Source organism: Leptodactylus fuscus, chromosome 4 (assembly GCF_031893055.1).
Source record: "Leptodactylus fuscus isolate aLepFus1 chromosome 4, aLepFus1.hap2, whole genome shotgun sequence".
NCBI lineage: Eukaryota > Metazoa > Chordata > Amphibia > Anura > Leptodactylidae > Leptodactylus > Leptodactylus fuscus.
In genome coordinates, this window is record NC_134268.1 from 156,901,209 (window position 1) to 156,917,947 (window position 16,739).

Here is a 16,739-nt window from a genome sequence, read left to right on the forward strand (position 1 = left end):
GCCCAATAGGTGGCGCTCCCTTTAACATCATGTCCAATCTTCTCAGAGGCCTTTGTTTGCAATGATGTTGGAATTTTACCAGGTAGTCTCTCAGTCAAGGACAAATAAACAAACAAAGGCCTCTGAGAAGGTCGGGCATGATGTTAAAGGGAGCGCCACCTATTGGGCTGCATGACTGAGGCTCTGCCTTCCTAATTACATCATGGAAGTCAGATTTGCATATTCTTCCCATGTTCCCTTGTACAGTGGAGCGCTAATGGCTTAATAAGACTCCACACACCTAAATGGTGGTCTTTCCCTATGGAGTGACAATATCCCCCCAACTATGAAAACCCAGCTATAATATGTGCTTTATTCAGTAATATTTAATAGTTTTCTAAAATAGTTTATCATGTCAACAAAATATTATCTTTGCGATTTTTAACCCTACATATCACATCTTCCAGCTACTGTACTGTGACAAAGTGTGATAAGATGTACCATTCTGTGTCATCTTCCCATCATGAAAAAATGAATTATATAAATACACATTATAAATACAGTCACTGGTGACATCAAGATCTATCTTTAATCACCAGTACATCTAGTTCTGGCTCTGACGGGGCTGAGCTATTCCTTAAAATATAAAAAAAAAGGTATGCAGTTTTGGACATTTGCTTAAAAAAAATCCAGTTTAACTTAAAACCTGTCAGGGTGCAAAACAGAATTTACAAATTGGGCTGCGATGGTGGAGTAGAATAGTTAATCGCGGGAGGCCGCAAATAGGCAGAATTTTGAGGGTTCTGTAATCAGGATGTAATTACCTTTGTTCTATAAGCAGGATGTTTAGATCTCTTAGACTCTGCAGTGATACAAATTGCATGTTACATAAGCACCATTAAAAGGGGAAAAAGTATGTGTCTCTTAAGTAATACACAATTCAAAGATTTCTATAAATAAGTGATAAAGTAAAAAACTAATGGTGCTTTATATTTAGGGTCAATTAAAAGTTTCCAGAAAATAGAATAAAAGGGGTAGTCTACTTTCCACTTCTATTAGTCAGAGCAGTGAGCCACTGCTATAGTGCTTTATTCACATACAATATCGTGGCATGGAAAACTAGACCAGGGCTCCAAGGTGACTCAAGAGCATCATCAGCAACTCTGCCATGCCATGAAACCTTAGGATTTACACTTGCCGGTATTATTATTATTTATTTATATAGTACCATTAATTCCATGGTTCTTTAAATTTGGGGGTTTACATACAGTACACAAAATACACAAAACAAATATAATACTAACAATGAACGACTGGCACAGTGGGATAAAGGGCTCTGTCCGCGAGGGCTTACAGTCTGTGAGGGAAAAGGGATAGAGACAGAAGGTGAGGGGGAGACTGTACAGATGGTGGTGTGGTGACAGTAGTGTTATTGAGGTTGTACGCCTTTCTGAATAGGTGAGTCTTCTGGGCCTTCTTGAAGCCTGTGATTGTGGGGGTCAGTCTTAAACGTCTTGGTTAGGAGTACCAGAGTATGGGGGATGCATGGGAGAAATCTTGGAGACGGTTGTGTGAAGAGCGGATAAGAGCGGAGTAGGAGGTCATTGGAGGATCTGAGGTTACGTGTGGGCAGGTGGCAGGAAATTAGGTCAGCGATATATCGAGGGAACAGGTTGTGGATGGCTTTGTATGTCAGTGTTAGTAACTTGAACTCAATTTGCTGGGCAATGGGTAGCCAGTAAAGGGAGAGGTAAGGTAACATAAAAAACACAGTTACTTACCTCTCCACGCTCCATACAGGCATCGGGCCTAGTCGTGTGACGTCCCCGACAACACTTGACCGGGACCTGCGTCTCGGGTCATGTAACGTCATTGAAGATGGCTAACAGCACTGAGGACTGCAGCGGAGCCGAAGGTAGGTGAGTGACAGTGTTTTTATGCTTGTAACCCCCCCCCCCCCCCCCCCCTCTCCGATTATTATACTCTGGAGTCTGAAAAGACCCCAGAGTATAATAATTGTTCATGGGTGTTCATTATGGGGCATACTGTGTGCAGGGGTCACAATGGGGCATAATAGTATGTGCAGGGGCCACTATGGGGCATAATACTATGTGCAGGGGCCACTATGGGGCATAATACTGTGTGCAGGGGCCACTATGGGGCATAATACTGTGTGCAGGGGCCACTATGGGGCATAATACTGTGTGCAGGGGCCACTATGGGGCATAATAGAGTACGCAGGAATGCGGGGGGGGGGGGGGGTTGGTCGGTCATCGGTGTCAGTCAGGAAGGGGGGGGGGGGCATGTCAAAAGTTCGCCACGGGGCCCCGCCATTTCCAGTTACGCCACTGCTTCACACCTATGATCCGTTCGGCACAGACTACCAACTGTTACAAAAGGCATCTTTTGATGTCTGCCTCTGCGTGGCAGTCTCAATATTTGAAGATGATGGGTGGTTTGAGCAGCACTAGCCCCCCAGTATCCTCAAAACTTCCTAAAATATCACTTCCAGATTACTGGTTCTCTACCATGGCACTCAAAAACATCATGGTGTACCCCCTGGAATATAAGTACCACAGGTTGAGAACCACTGCTGTAGGACAGTCCATTAATAGCCCTTTTAGAGAGTTTTTTTTTTTATGTTATTGAGGGTATACTGTACCAAAAAAATACCATATACACATATGTGTGTAGATTAAAGTAGATTAAATATATATGGTGGAGTAAAACAGGTTCACATTTGAATTACAGACATTTTCATAGACGAACAGGGTATTTATAGTGGTGCTTGAGTCTATGTTTTTTATATTTGTTTTTTTTTTGTTGTTTTTTAAATATGGATGTGTTTTTGTTACATAATATGTCCCAAGGGAGACATTCACAATTTAGTTTTTCTATGCATTTTTCCCCAGTACCTGGAGCATTTATACAAGCCTCAATTGCAGTTGAGGGACCATAGTCACTGGATGAGCTGATGTGGTTCATCTTCTACTCTAAACCCAAACAGCAGTTTAGAGGTCCCAAAAAGTCTAACAGGTTCCCATTAAAATTTTATTTGTGATATCATGATAGGAGGAGGAGACATACAGAAACATGTGAAGGAAACAACTCCACAACAGAGAATTAGCATGAAACTGTAGTATTCTACTTTTAATATCAAGCATAATATTATAAGAAATACATCTATAACATCCTCTGTGAGTTTTATTCTGAGACTGATTCTCCTCTCCATTAGTACTGGAACATACAAGTAATAATTTGCACAATAAAGTAAATACCTTTTGGTCCAGGTGTCAGGATTTAAGCCTCGTTCAATAGCAGCATTTTCAGCTGGCAGTCCAAATGCATCCCAACCCATTGGGTTGATGACCTGAAAGAAATAAAAATTAAAAAGTCATTCCAAAGTAACAAATAAAAGACAAGTAGGAAACAAGTAGGCGGTCCTTCATTGCAAAACGAATTGTCTTTCAATCCCTGTGCATCTCAGATTCCAATGGATACCGCGTCTCTATTTTTGGACACACAGGAAATACCAGCTCATCCATCAGTGACCAGTTATTTTCTGCAACTTTCTCTATAGGGACACGCATAGGTACAGAAGTGGCAAAGGGATCATAAAGTATAATTTTTTTTTTTATTTGCTATGACTTTAAAAACCATATTGGTCAACCCCTTTAAACAAAGTTTGTTAACAGGGTTGTCCCATCTCAAGGATCCTATGTATACTGCTGTGGATTTAAGACTTTTCCTAAATACATTGCTTCAGCAAAACTTCTTTGTTTGGCTATTATCTGAGATTATTCATTTCATTGTTTACACTGTGTTTCCATAACCACGGAACTGGGGAGGATCTTATCTCACCGCCCAGGACAAGTGACTTAGCTCTCTGCTTTCTTGAGGGGAGGGGGAGCTGAGTGCTCGGAGTGAGTTGGTATTTCTGAGCTGTTTATCTCCCGCTTTTCCAGTTATCAGGTCTGCTAATTGAGCTTTGCTGATAAGGGCTGAGACAGGAAGTCTATTACCTCTGTACGTAAACACATAGCTAAAAGTGAGTTTATTGCAAGCTGACTCTTGGTCCTGCAGCATCTAAGGCTCCTTTCCCACGGAGTAACGCGCCGCGCATTCAGACACGTATACATGTGTCAGACTGTGAGCGCTCAAAACAGATCATTCACTTCAATGTGTGCCGGCTCACGCTCGCTATACATTGAAATCAATGGGTTAAAAAGCCTCCCATTGATTTCAATGTGTAGCCTCCGTAAGCCGACACACATTGAAGTGAATGGGATCTGTTTTGAGAGCTCACACTCTGACATGTGTCTACGTGTCTGAATGCGCGGCGCGTTACTCCGTGGGAACGGAGCCTAAGTTTGTTTTTCTCTCCCAGCCCATGTAGTATAATAGTGAAACCACACCCACCAATTTACTGAGAAAACCAGGAAGTGAATAGAGATTACAACCTGCAAGTTGGTGAGCAGGCGAGTTGGGAAAACCCCTTTAAGAAGAGTGTCACTCCTTGCATTTGGTCATAATATACTATACACACACCCTGCTACTTCTCCTTTAGGTCAATGCTTTAACAAGAAACACAATATAACATTTCTGGAAGTTAGTAGTTCAACATTTAAAAATATAACCACGGGCCAATACAATCTCAGAGGAAATCTGTACTTATTCATGTCCAAGTAGGTGCTGCACTCCCTGATGTTTCAGCAGTGCCTGTACGGTTTAGCGAAGCAGAGTGAGGTATAATGTTTAGTGGGGGGCCAGGTTTTGTAGTCACTGATCAGACCCATAGTTTGTGTACTGTCAGAGCAGGGGAAGTGCAATAAATTGAGTATGTGGGCCTCTAGCACCTTATATTTTCCATTTAATGAGAATTCAATGACTCTAGTGACCCTGTTCTGGCCTTCATGGCAAGAGCTGAAATTTTACTCTGCAATGTGGGATGAATAAAAAAAATATCAGATCAAATAGGTATCACCCATCTAGGAGACCGAGATCTTACTCTTACATAGATACCAGTCATTTGTAGGGCTGCTATGTAAGACCACATTTCCCTTGCAGCTAAGTGTACTACTGTTCAGAGCTTACCCCGGAAGCTAAGGGTTATGAAGCCGGACAAGGTTCAATAAAGAAAGGCGTTGTCATTTTGAGACAATCCCTTTAGGTTTACTTTGAATTTTACATTTTTCAAGTATAACAGAAAAAGACAAAAACAAAACAAAGGCGTAATGGCACACAGACCTCGCTTGTGAACAAGAGGAAAGGGATGAGACCCCATCCAGAATTGTAAAATATGCTAAGACAATAAAGGGATGGAAGGCCCAGAAGTATAGGGCTACAAAAATAACGTTAATAAGGATATGGGGGGGGGGGGGCGCAAACAATCAGACGAGGAAAACACACAAAGGGAACTGCATTCGGGAAAACACATACAGGAGAAGAAAAAAGGTAAAAGGGGTGCACAAAGGGAGGGAAGGATAACCAGCAACCTCCACCAGGGGAGGGGGGAAAAAGGATAAAAACGGTAGTGCTACATCAGGAGAAAAAAAGAGGAGAATTCAGTTGAATCCTGGAACACCACCCAAGGCCACCAGAGAGCCGTAAACTTGGAGGAGTCAACGGAATCCTCCACCACCAGGGCCTCCATTCTCCTTATTAGGAGAAGCTCCTGAAGAAATTCCACCAGAGAGGGCGCAACAGTGCACTGCCAATGTCTGAGAATGACGGTTATGGCAGCTGTGAGAAAGTGTCGCAGGAGGTCCTTCGTCACTGCCGAAATCCTGCCAGGGATAACTGAAAGGGCCAGTTGGGGAGTCACTGCGATGGAGCGACCACACACCTTAGCATAAAGGGCGAACACAGAACCCCAAAAGGGCCTAGAAATGTCACACTCCCACCAAATATAGTACAAAGTGCGCTTTTCAGTACCACAGCGCTAATACCAGTCAGTCACAGCAAGATAGATTCTGTGGAGGAAATCAGGGCACCGATACCACTGAGACAAAAGTTCTTTTCTTGTGCACTGCAAGGCAATGGAAGTTTATGTGCAAACAGGGACTTATCCCAGTCAGCGGGAAGGAGGCAGGCATGAAGGTCTGACTCCCAGGGGCCTGTATAAGCAGGAAGCCAGGAGTACTGTAGTGCAGAATGCTGTAGAGAATCAAGAGTGCATGCGGGGAAAAGTCAGTGTGGGAGAGGATGAATTCCAGGTCAATCACATCAGAGGAAAGGAGAGGGGGCAGAGAGAACTTCAGAAGGAAGGCCCTGTGTTGCCTGTACTCCAGGAATACTAAGTGAAGGTCAGTGTGAGAGGCGCACAACTGGGCTAGAGGAAGAAGGGGTGGATCCCCAGCCACCTGTCTGAGTCTAACGTTGTCGCCGTTGCGCCAGCAGAAAAATCTATCCGTGAAGTATCCCAGGGAGGAACATGGGGTTGTGGATGAGGAGATTAAGGGGGCCAGGGACTCTAGCCACGCTCCCTCTGGAGCACATCGAATCCCAGGTCTTAAGGAAGAGCGAAGAGAGAAGCAAATGCCTGGCAGAGCCCAGGTGAAAATGGGCCGTGATCCAAGGTAATGAGGGGAGGGGAACTGAAATCAGATCGGCCGTGATAGAAACCCATTGCTTGCCCATGCCACGGTAGCACAAGTCAAAAAGATGGTGCAATACCGCGGAATGGTAATAAAGTCTAACGCTACGTTCACACCTGTGTTCTACTCTCCGTTCTGTGCTTTCCGTCTTCTGCAAGCAAAAAGACGGAAAGCACAGACCGGGTCCGGCCGTGAGCGGCGGTGAGCGTTTTATGCTCTCCGCCGCGAAACTGGATTTTTTAATCCGGACACAGAGTACTGCATGTCCGACTCTGTGTCCGGATTAAAAAAACCCGGTTTCGCGGCGGAGTGTGCAAAACGCTCACTGCCGCTCACGGCCGGACAGCTTTCTCACCCATTCAAATGAATGGGTGAGAAAGACTCCTGCAGGTTTCCGTATCCTGCTCTGTTTTATGCAGGAAACGGAAACCTGCAGAACGGAGAGGAGAACGCAGATGTGAACGAGCCCTAAGGTCCAGCAAGCCCGTGCCCCTCTGCCTGTCCTTGCGGCGGGTAAATGTCTGGTATTTTATCCTACTCTGCGCCAAACCACATTCAGGGACTGAACTCTGGTGAAGAAGGCACGCAGGAGGTGAATAGGGAGTGCCTGGAATAGATACAAGAGTCGAGGGACCACATCCATTTTAAGGGCGTGAATACAACCACACCATGTAAGGGCGTGCAAACCGTATTTCTGAAGGTTCGCCGCAATAGTCTCGAGTAGTGGGAGATAGTTAAGGCGATACAAATGGGAAGGGTCAGGGGGGACATGACTCCCTAAGTATTTGAAAGAGAGACAATCCCTTTAATATCTCTGTGCAAGTATAATTATGACTTGTAGGCAATATCAACAAAACGTCAGGTTTCTTCAGTTCAACCACAAATCAATGCTAAAAGCTGCTGTGGGTTTAGAATATAATTTCTTCATTGTGGAGCATTTTCCCTTCTCTTTATAAAATGCAATCCATTTGCTGCTTAGAAAAAGGAAATGCCATAGAGCTTTGACTGAAAAACAATAATATTACCCATATTTAACAAGGGTACAATCATAATGACATAGCAACACATACTTTCTAAACATAATAGCAATATCTTCAAAACAATTTTTTCATATGGAGCAAAAATGAGTCAATGTGTAATAACCATTTCTGCAATATTGTAGCAAGTATAATGGACTACTTTTTTCCCCCTACATTTTAAAATCCAGATCCATGCAGAATATTTAAAGTGGTTGTTAATTTAACCACTTCATTACTGGGCCAATTTCTGGTTCAGGACCAGACACATTTTCGGGTTTACTTTTTAGTGACATATAGGGCTTTATTTCCATGTTATTTTTACATATGTTTTAATTTATTTATTTATATCCGGGAAAACAAACAAAAGAGGAGGTAAAATGTGTCTGTTTTTCACTTTATTTTATTTAATTTTTTTTTTTTTAATTTAACAACACAAAGAGTTACTAAAAACCTTTTAAAAATAGTTTTTCCTCTCCGTTATGGTAATTTATATTTTGCATGGCGTTGTCGGAGGTGAGGCTATAACCTTTAATAAGGGTGTGTTATTAACATTATTATTATTTTATTTACTTTTTTTTTTTTACTTTTCTATTCATTTTTTTTTTTTCACTATGTCCCCATAAGGTCATAATAGACCTTTGAGGACATCTAATCACTGTTGCTTTTTGTGTGGAAGGCTGATTTTTTTTCTGCAGCTAATAATTACATTACGGCTGAAGCACATTTTGCATTTGTCTCTGAGGCTGTTGATGTGTGCAACATGGAGTAGTCTGCCCCCTCACATTTCCATTACTGAGACTGTTCTGCCAGTCTGCCAGGAGTAACTGTACAAGAGCAAACAAATAGTTGAGAAAAGCCCAAGTGACAATAATATAGGAGATTAAGGAACACTTAAGATACATGGCAAATACATGCAGGTAAGACACAGCTAAAAGATCCCTGACAGTGGAAAAGAGCAATATATGAGCACAGTAAGGAATGCTGCTTGTCTGTGAATAACATCCCACTTTTAATCACACAGTCATCAAGAAGATACAAGTACAAATAAGTTTTCTTACATTAAAAGCTGTGAGATTTACAGAATTTTCAGTCCTTTGTACAGAGCAACAGTTAGTGTACATGTATATTTGCAGCGATCTGCATCTACTGTATGACGAGAGAAATTACCTGCCCACTCCACTTACTGTGATTCCAAGTTATTTATCTAATAAAGCTATGAAGGTACTGGTAACTGAGGAGTGAACTGTAAATGAGATGGAAGGGAGAAGTCCAGTGGCAGGAAATGTAGAGAGGTTTTTCAGACAGAAAGCAGCAACATATTTAGTTGAAAAGCATTCAATTTTGGCCCTGAATCACATGCTATATGATACGAGATTAAATAATTGGAGTGGCACCTACTGAAGGATGCAAAGAGTTGGAGTTGGTGAAGGTGGTGAAAGGTCCTCATTAATGTGGTGTTAACAGAGTCTTCGCTCCCTCCTCAAAGATGATATCTTAATACCCCACTGTCTTTGCTTTCCTATGTTTGCGTCTTTAATTCCTGTCACAACATTAAAGCATCACCACATTTGAAAGAAAAGGGCAGCTGAATTCATGGGTTCTGTACTCACAAATCTAGTTTGGAGATGCCAGATGCCAGTTGAGCTTCCTTGCATATAAAATATAATGAGTATGTTCAACGAAACTAGATTAGTGAAAAACTGCTGACTTGTAGATGTGTTTGATAAATCATATATACTGCATTAATCTATATTCGTAACTACTGATCTGTATCTATGTGAATAAAATACATTAAATAAGATACAAAGTTTAGACTATGTTCATGGCTCCATAAGGATTTCCATTCTAGAAACAGAAAAACTGAAATCCTAACAGGGATGCATTCAGTATATGACAAATACAAACAGTAACTATAATGGGTTCTTGTCAGGTATCTGACATGGTGTTCATCATGCTGGTGAAAGAAAAAGTCCTGCACTCAGGACAGTTTTTGTCTGTGATTTATGATGTTATCTGCAATGAGTGTCCTACACAATTACAGATTTAGGCTTACTGTTGTCTGCAATGGTCTGTGTTTGTGCCTGTCTAATCTCTCACTAGGCTCCTGCACACTCTTTCCCTATCTATAGGTTTCTATAATGACCAGCAATCTGACACCTTCCAGAAAGAAGCAATTATGCAGATTCAGAGTGAATGTCAGTGTAGCAGGGAGAGGCTAGAATAAATAAGCCAAAGAAGTGGAGAAAGAGGCATTATTCTGATAAGATATATTACAAAGTCTACTATATCCGTTTGTGCTATTGATATACACTAAGACTGTTGAAAAGTTAATGACCATTTCATCTGCTGTAATAAGAATCTTCATTTGTACACATTGTGATCGATAACAATCAACTCAACTGTTCACTAGATTTAATGGAATCCTGCTGCATATATATATATATATATATATATATATATATATAAACCTTTCTTGATTGTGTTTTTATCTAGTAATATCTCTAGTTCTTTTATAGCTAGTAGTCCAATCTTAGCAGTGTATAATTGCTGAAAATCATTTTTTCAGGTGACATAGAACCAGACATACAGCCATTTGAAGTGGCCATCCCCTTTGGCAGCTCTGCATACTGCACCGAGTACAGATGTATGCAAGTTAGAACTTAATGGGAACTTTACAGTCAGTTTTCTATTAAAAGGAAGTTAGGTTAACAAAGTACATTTGAAACAAATTTCACCCAACACCCCCTGAGACAATAGCAAAAAATAAATAAAATAAAGTGGGAATTACACATTAAAATAAAGTAACCCTTGAAGCTGTAATTAATCCATACCACCAATGAACTGTTCTCCACATCAGACAATATTGGTTCTTCTCAATATGGTATATAGCTCAGAATTGATCCAGTAGTAGATTCTCCACCTTTCTAAGCATCTGCAAGTCTATGACAACAGTGTTTACAATCACATTTATTGATTAGCACTTGTTACCAACCATGTGGATTTGTAGATCTACCTGCTAAACCATCAAATTAACAAGCAAAAGTCAATAAATGTAAGGGTGAACGCCAGCGGCACATAGCTGTGCACAGCAGGCGGCACATCGTTTGTACCCTAATAATTACAATGAAACACTCTGGTTTACCACTGCTCTAAGAGCGTAATCTAAAATAATATGAAATTTTAAGAATATCTCCAATTATTAAACCACTTTTTCAAAAATGAATAGTACATGACTGTTTCCTCCCCTCTTTCCCTTGCTGTTGGGGTTCCTCAGGGCTCGGTCCTAGGCCCCCTGCTCTTCTCTCTCTACACAGCCCCCATTGGGCAAACCATTGCCAGATTTGGCTTCAGGTACCATCTTTATGCTGATGACACCCAATTATACACATCTTCCCATGACATCACCCCTGCACTCATACAGAACACCAGTGACTGTCTCTCTGCTGTCTCAAATATCATGTCCTCTCTCTATCTGAAACTAAATCTCTCCAAGACTGAACTACTACTGTTTCCACCATCTAATAGATCTGTCCCTGATATATCCATTGCAGTCTCAGGCCTTACTATAACTCCTAGGCAGCAGGCCCGCTGCCTCGGGGTTATGTTTGACGCAAACCTTTCCTTCACCCCTCATATTGAATCACTTGCACGTTCATGTCACCTCCACCTCAAAAACATCTCCAGAATACACCCTTTACTTACCAGAGATACACTAAAGACACTTACTGTCTCTCTGATTCATTCTCGCCTTGACTACTGTAACTCCTTACTAATCAGTCTTCCCCTTACTAAACTCTCCCCTCTACAATCTATTCTGAATGCAGCGGCCAGGCTCATCTATCAGGCTAGACACTACAGTGATGCCTCTGGTCTGTGCCAGTCGCTACATTGGCTGCCTATTCAATATAGAATAAAATATAAAGTTATCACACTCATCCACAAGGCTCTCCATAATGCCGCACCTCCATACATTTCCTCCCTCATCTCTGTCTACCGCCCAACCCGAGCTCTCCGCTCACTCAATGACCTAACACTTACATCCTCTATTATCAGAACCTCCCACGCTCGTATACAAGACTTCTCCCGAGCTGCACCACTTCTCTGGAATGCTCTACCCCGGACAATCAGATTAACTCCCAATTTCTACAGTTTCAAACGCAAACTAAAGACGCATCTTTTCAGACAAGCCTATCACAATGTCTAACGTAAACCCTTAACTGTCCTCTGTCCCCGCTCCCACATTACCCCACATGATATGATGTCATCTCAGGATAACTTTATAGGTCCAAGCTCCATCCACATGTTACAGGACACGACTGGTGACGGCTCATAAAGTTTTATGTTTGTGTAATGACAGTCACCTCTATTACAGAAGTGTCTGACCCCTGTATAAGTAATGCCGCCCCATCTACCTCTTGTGTCACCCCCTCTACCTCAGATTGTAAGCTCTTGCGAGCAGGGCCCTCAGTTCCATTGTGTGAAATGATTCTCTTTGTAATGTATCTGTCTGTATTTTAACCCTACAAATTGTACAGCGCTGCGGAATATGTCGGCGCTATATAAATAAAATGTATTATTATATTACATCTGAATAGTAGAAACTTTGTTATATACCTTGTTAAATGAAGGTCTTTCATTCTATACTTAGGAGGTTGCACTCATTTCTTTCATTCAGACTATAATCTCTATAGCATCTGTACAATCTTTAGTCACACACACAGATGTGACTAACGACTGATTTATTACAGTGGCAGATTCTTATTGTGAAATATAGCGCTCTCTCATTTAGGTCCTATGCACATGACCAAGTGTACATCCGGTGTGGGGCCGTTTTCAACAGAATGCACTCAGATGACACTCTGAGTAACATCCAAGTGCTTTCCGTTATGCATTCACATATAGGGGGGCTTCCGGCCTATTCTGTTCTGATGACACGGAGCAGGCTAACCAGGCTTAACCATCCAAATGGATCGGAAGCCCCCATAAACGGGAATGCATCACAGAATGCACTTGCATAACACTTTGATGTCACTCACTTCCACACACCTATATGGTGGTCTCTCCCTAAGGAGTGACGATATCCCCTTAACCCTGTCTAAGCCTCTCACCTCTACCGGGTTAGTCTTCTCTACACCGGGCTGACGAGATGCAATAACATTGAAACGGCCGTCCTTGGTTGAGAGACTATACTTGGTAATAATCCCAGCATCATTGCAAAACAAAGGCCTCTTGGAAGGTGGAGCATGATGTTAAAGGGAGCAGCCTTTATTGGGCCATATCACTTAGATTCTGTCTTCCTAATTACATCAGGGAAGACAGGCTTGCACGTTCCAGTGAGCGCCCTCTATTGGTTTGCAACACTGAGGCACCTGACTTCCTAATTACATCATGGAAGACAGATTTGCATATTCTTCCCATGGTCCCTTGCAAAGTGGAGTGCTAAAGGCTTAAGTCTCCACACACCTATATGGTGGTCTCTCCCTAAGGAGTGACGATATCCCCTTAACTCACTTCAAGTGTCATCCGAGTGCAATCTGCCACAAACTCAGCCCTACGTAGGAAGCACACTCAGTCATGTGCAATGTGCCTTACAGTGTAGCAGAGTTTAGCAGCTGCAGTTATTTGTGTATCATGTGTGACTTATGTTGGAAGGAACTAAAACTGATACATGGAAAAAAACTAAAATTCTTGAATAAAATATAATACAATGTTTCTTAAATTTGAGGCCTTTCTAAAATGCCAAAAATGTTGTGTAGGTGGTATACACAGCGTGTAAAACTCTTGCTGCAAACGTTTACCTCTATAAAAACAGACTGCAAAAACAATGCAAAACACCGTTTGGGGGTTCTGTCTAGACCAAAGCCTCAGATAGCGAAAAGCAGATAAAACACTGTTAAAAAATGCAGTAAAAAACACAACCTCAAAATTTGTTATGCTTTTCAAGGCTTTTCTGCTGCATACTGCACTTTTACTGCCCATCCATATAAATCTATGGGGACACACACACACACACACATTTTTGATGCAGCAATTGTCTAATCCTGTGGGTTCTAGAAACCTTACTGTTTAATAGGAATTGCCATCTGAAAACTACATGTATTAGTTCTTGGCTTGTTAGTGCAGCGATAAAACAAAAGTGCAAATCCCTTACCTAGCTGACCGTGCCAGCAAAGATTATGTAATGAAGCAATTTCTTAATTTTTTTTCTGCCTCTTAGGAAGAACAACAAAATAAAGCTATTTCTACTTTGTTAAATCCCACTTCACCAAAGCAGCTTAAGGGTCACGGTAGAGTCTCTGAGCTCCTTAATCCCCATCAAATATGATTGAAATTCAAGAATGGAAAGATAAAATATTGGACAACAAGAGCAAAGCTCATTGATTATTCCGCGTAGTTCTATCATCTTCAGAAGGGCTGGTTAATGCATATGAAATATTACAGGTGTCGTCTGTGGGAACATTAACTTTCCTTATTGCTGTAATTACATTCAGTTCCCCGTCATATAGACATACGTGCTAGCAACGATGACACACTTAATTACCCTTTACTAAAGGTCTAGCCGCAATGTATGTAGATGATTCTTATACCCAATGAAACAAAAAAAGGCTAATAAAAGTACATCCTTTAAAGGGGTATTTTTGTCTCGCTTGTTCACCAACCTGCATGCTGTGTGCTCTCTTCACTTCCTGGTTTTCTCGGCACATTGGTGGGCGGGGTTTCACTTGCTCTGCTATCTGCTATATTTGCAGTCAGTAATGAGGGATTGGTTGTAAATGAATTACCACAGTATGAAGCTGATGTAGAGGCTGATGTAGCAGAGCTGGATTTGAGTCAATTTGTAATACATACAGAGGCACCGGACTCCCTATCTCATCCCTTATCAGCCAAATTCAATTAAACCGACTGATAAGTGGAAGAATAGGAGATAAAACAGCTCAGACATATCAGAGCTCTCACCTTCCCCCTCCCCTATCTGAGGAGCTCCGTTACTTGTCTGTGGCAGAGACATAAACAGCTCAGAGCTGCACAGCACTCAGCCACCCCCCCAGAGCAGGCAGCTACGTCACTTGGGGACTGAGCAGATAAGCTCAGCACGGGCCCCGCGGTCATAGAAATGCAGTGTAAACAATGAAGTGAATAAATTAAGATAGCGGCCAAACAAAGCAGGTTTCATAAAGCATTGTATTTAGAAAAAGTCTTAAATCCACATAAACTAGCAGTATAGATGGGATGCTTTTGATGGGACAACCCCTTTAAGGTTCTCTCTGATGTTATGTTGCTTTTCTTCTGGGAGAAAAACATGACAGATAGCTAGGACTCTAGGAACTGGTACTGCAGTCATTGTGTTACAGAGCCTTGGTGTCAGCCAGACATCTTGCGTGTTCTCTGATGGCACCCTCGGCACTCTTTCACTCCACTCTTGGCCATTAGCTGCCATGGTGGCCATTGCCTCTGAATGACAAGACTGTCTAATTAAAAGGTAACAACTCCCTGCCTGCAGATTAAAGTACTATCCTTGCCTGGCTATATGTTCCTGCCTCCTGATTTTTACCTTGGCCTTGTACCTGGATTAAATTCCTGCCTCATCCTTTGGATTACTACATTGACCCTGAGGTTTCTGTCATGGTCTCTTAACTTTGTGGGGAAGGTAGCTTGGTAGCAGCAATGGTGCAGTCCCAACCAGTCAGGGACAGGGACACAAAACTGTAGCAAACACGTTTATTTGAAAAAAACAAACAAACACCGCAAAATGAATAAACCTTCACGTTAGACACAAAAATGGGCAAAATATAATACAGCCTTAACTTCAGGCAAAAACAGTATAAAACAAAATACTGCTCGTTTGGGCACTAACTAAAAGAAATACTAACTGTACGTGGGGCTTACTACAAGCCACACGTATCAACCAAAAATACCCCACAATACCGTCTTAGCAGACTCACAGTATCAGGACACACCCAGGTGCCTCCTCTCACTTCCAGGATCTTCCTGAACTGCAGGCTCTGCAGGCTCTTTTAGGGTTCAATAACGAGCCCAGGACCCACACCTGGGTAAGGCCTACTCAAAACCTGCTCTGGACTACACATTGATCAGAAACCTGGGGCTGATATCCCGAGACTCCAACACTCCGTCTCTCACCTTCTCACAACCTATACAGTTTGGTCTAATCCGCCATCTTGTTGCAGCCTGATAACCATAGTGTTGATAACCTCCACTACATTCCTGGCTTTGCTACATGTGCTCTGTTGTACTGTGCACACACAACCAAATAGGTGACTATTTTGGAAACCCAACCATTACCATTTTACAGAAGTTGAAAATACAGAAAGGAGAGAATCCTTAGACTACAAAACCCAGTCGAGCCTTGTGTGTAGACTTGTGGTATGTATATTCTGTACAATGTTCATAGGCCTCCACAGACAGATACATAACACCTATGTGGCATATGTCAACAGGCTTATGTCTAGATTTTGTCTTTTATTTGTTTGTCTACGCCCTAGGGAATAAATATACTTAGTTTACCATGAAAACCAATGGCAAACATGCATGTAGATACAGATGCATAATTTTAGATTGGATCTGAAGTTACACATTTCTGTTTCTTTAGTTTTGGGGTTAAACATAGTGTAATAGGGTACTGTTGGTTTTTAATGTAGCCCATTGCCACAAACAATTAACCTGTAGTCAATTATTATCTTTTGTCATTTTTACTAAGATTTTGAACTGCCTCCCACCAAAAAAGGAAAAGTGTAAAAACTTTAAAAACTTTAGGACAACTCAGAGAGTCTTACGCCTACTGGATTTTTTTTATGTTGTTCCCAGGAGACAGCAACAATGAAACTGAAGTTTTTTTTTTCCTGCAGGTATTAAAACCAAAAAGTCCATTTACTGTAAAAAAAAATAAATAAAAAAAAATATCCAAACAAATCCTCCTACAGAGAAAAAACAGCTAACAATAAAAGTCTAGCTCAGGCACACTAGGTTCTTTTCTATTGCAAGGTCTTATTTTGGCCTTTTCTGTTCTGGTGTCGTTTCCTTGGACAATACACAGTTTGCATCAGAGGAAAGTGGCGGTGCCTGCAATAAATATAGCAGCTCTCAATGCTATAATCCCCTCTACCATACGGAAGATTAAAACTTGTCC

General features: G+C 41.7%; 1 protein-coding gene across 1 annotated transcript in view; it reads right to left on the reverse strand.

Moving 5' to 3' along the window:
- LARS2 (leucyl-tRNA synthetase 2, mitochondrial) overlaps positions 1 to 16,739 on the reverse strand; it is a 142,622-nt gene that overhangs the window by 100,924 nt on the left and 24,959 nt on the right. The window contains exon 4 of the mRNA XM_075271251.1: positions 3,258 to 3,349. Coding sequence (XP_075127352.1) covers positions 3,258 to 3,349 — 92 coding nt within the window. The remainder of the gene's footprint in view (positions 1 to 3,257; positions 3,350 to 16,739) is intronic.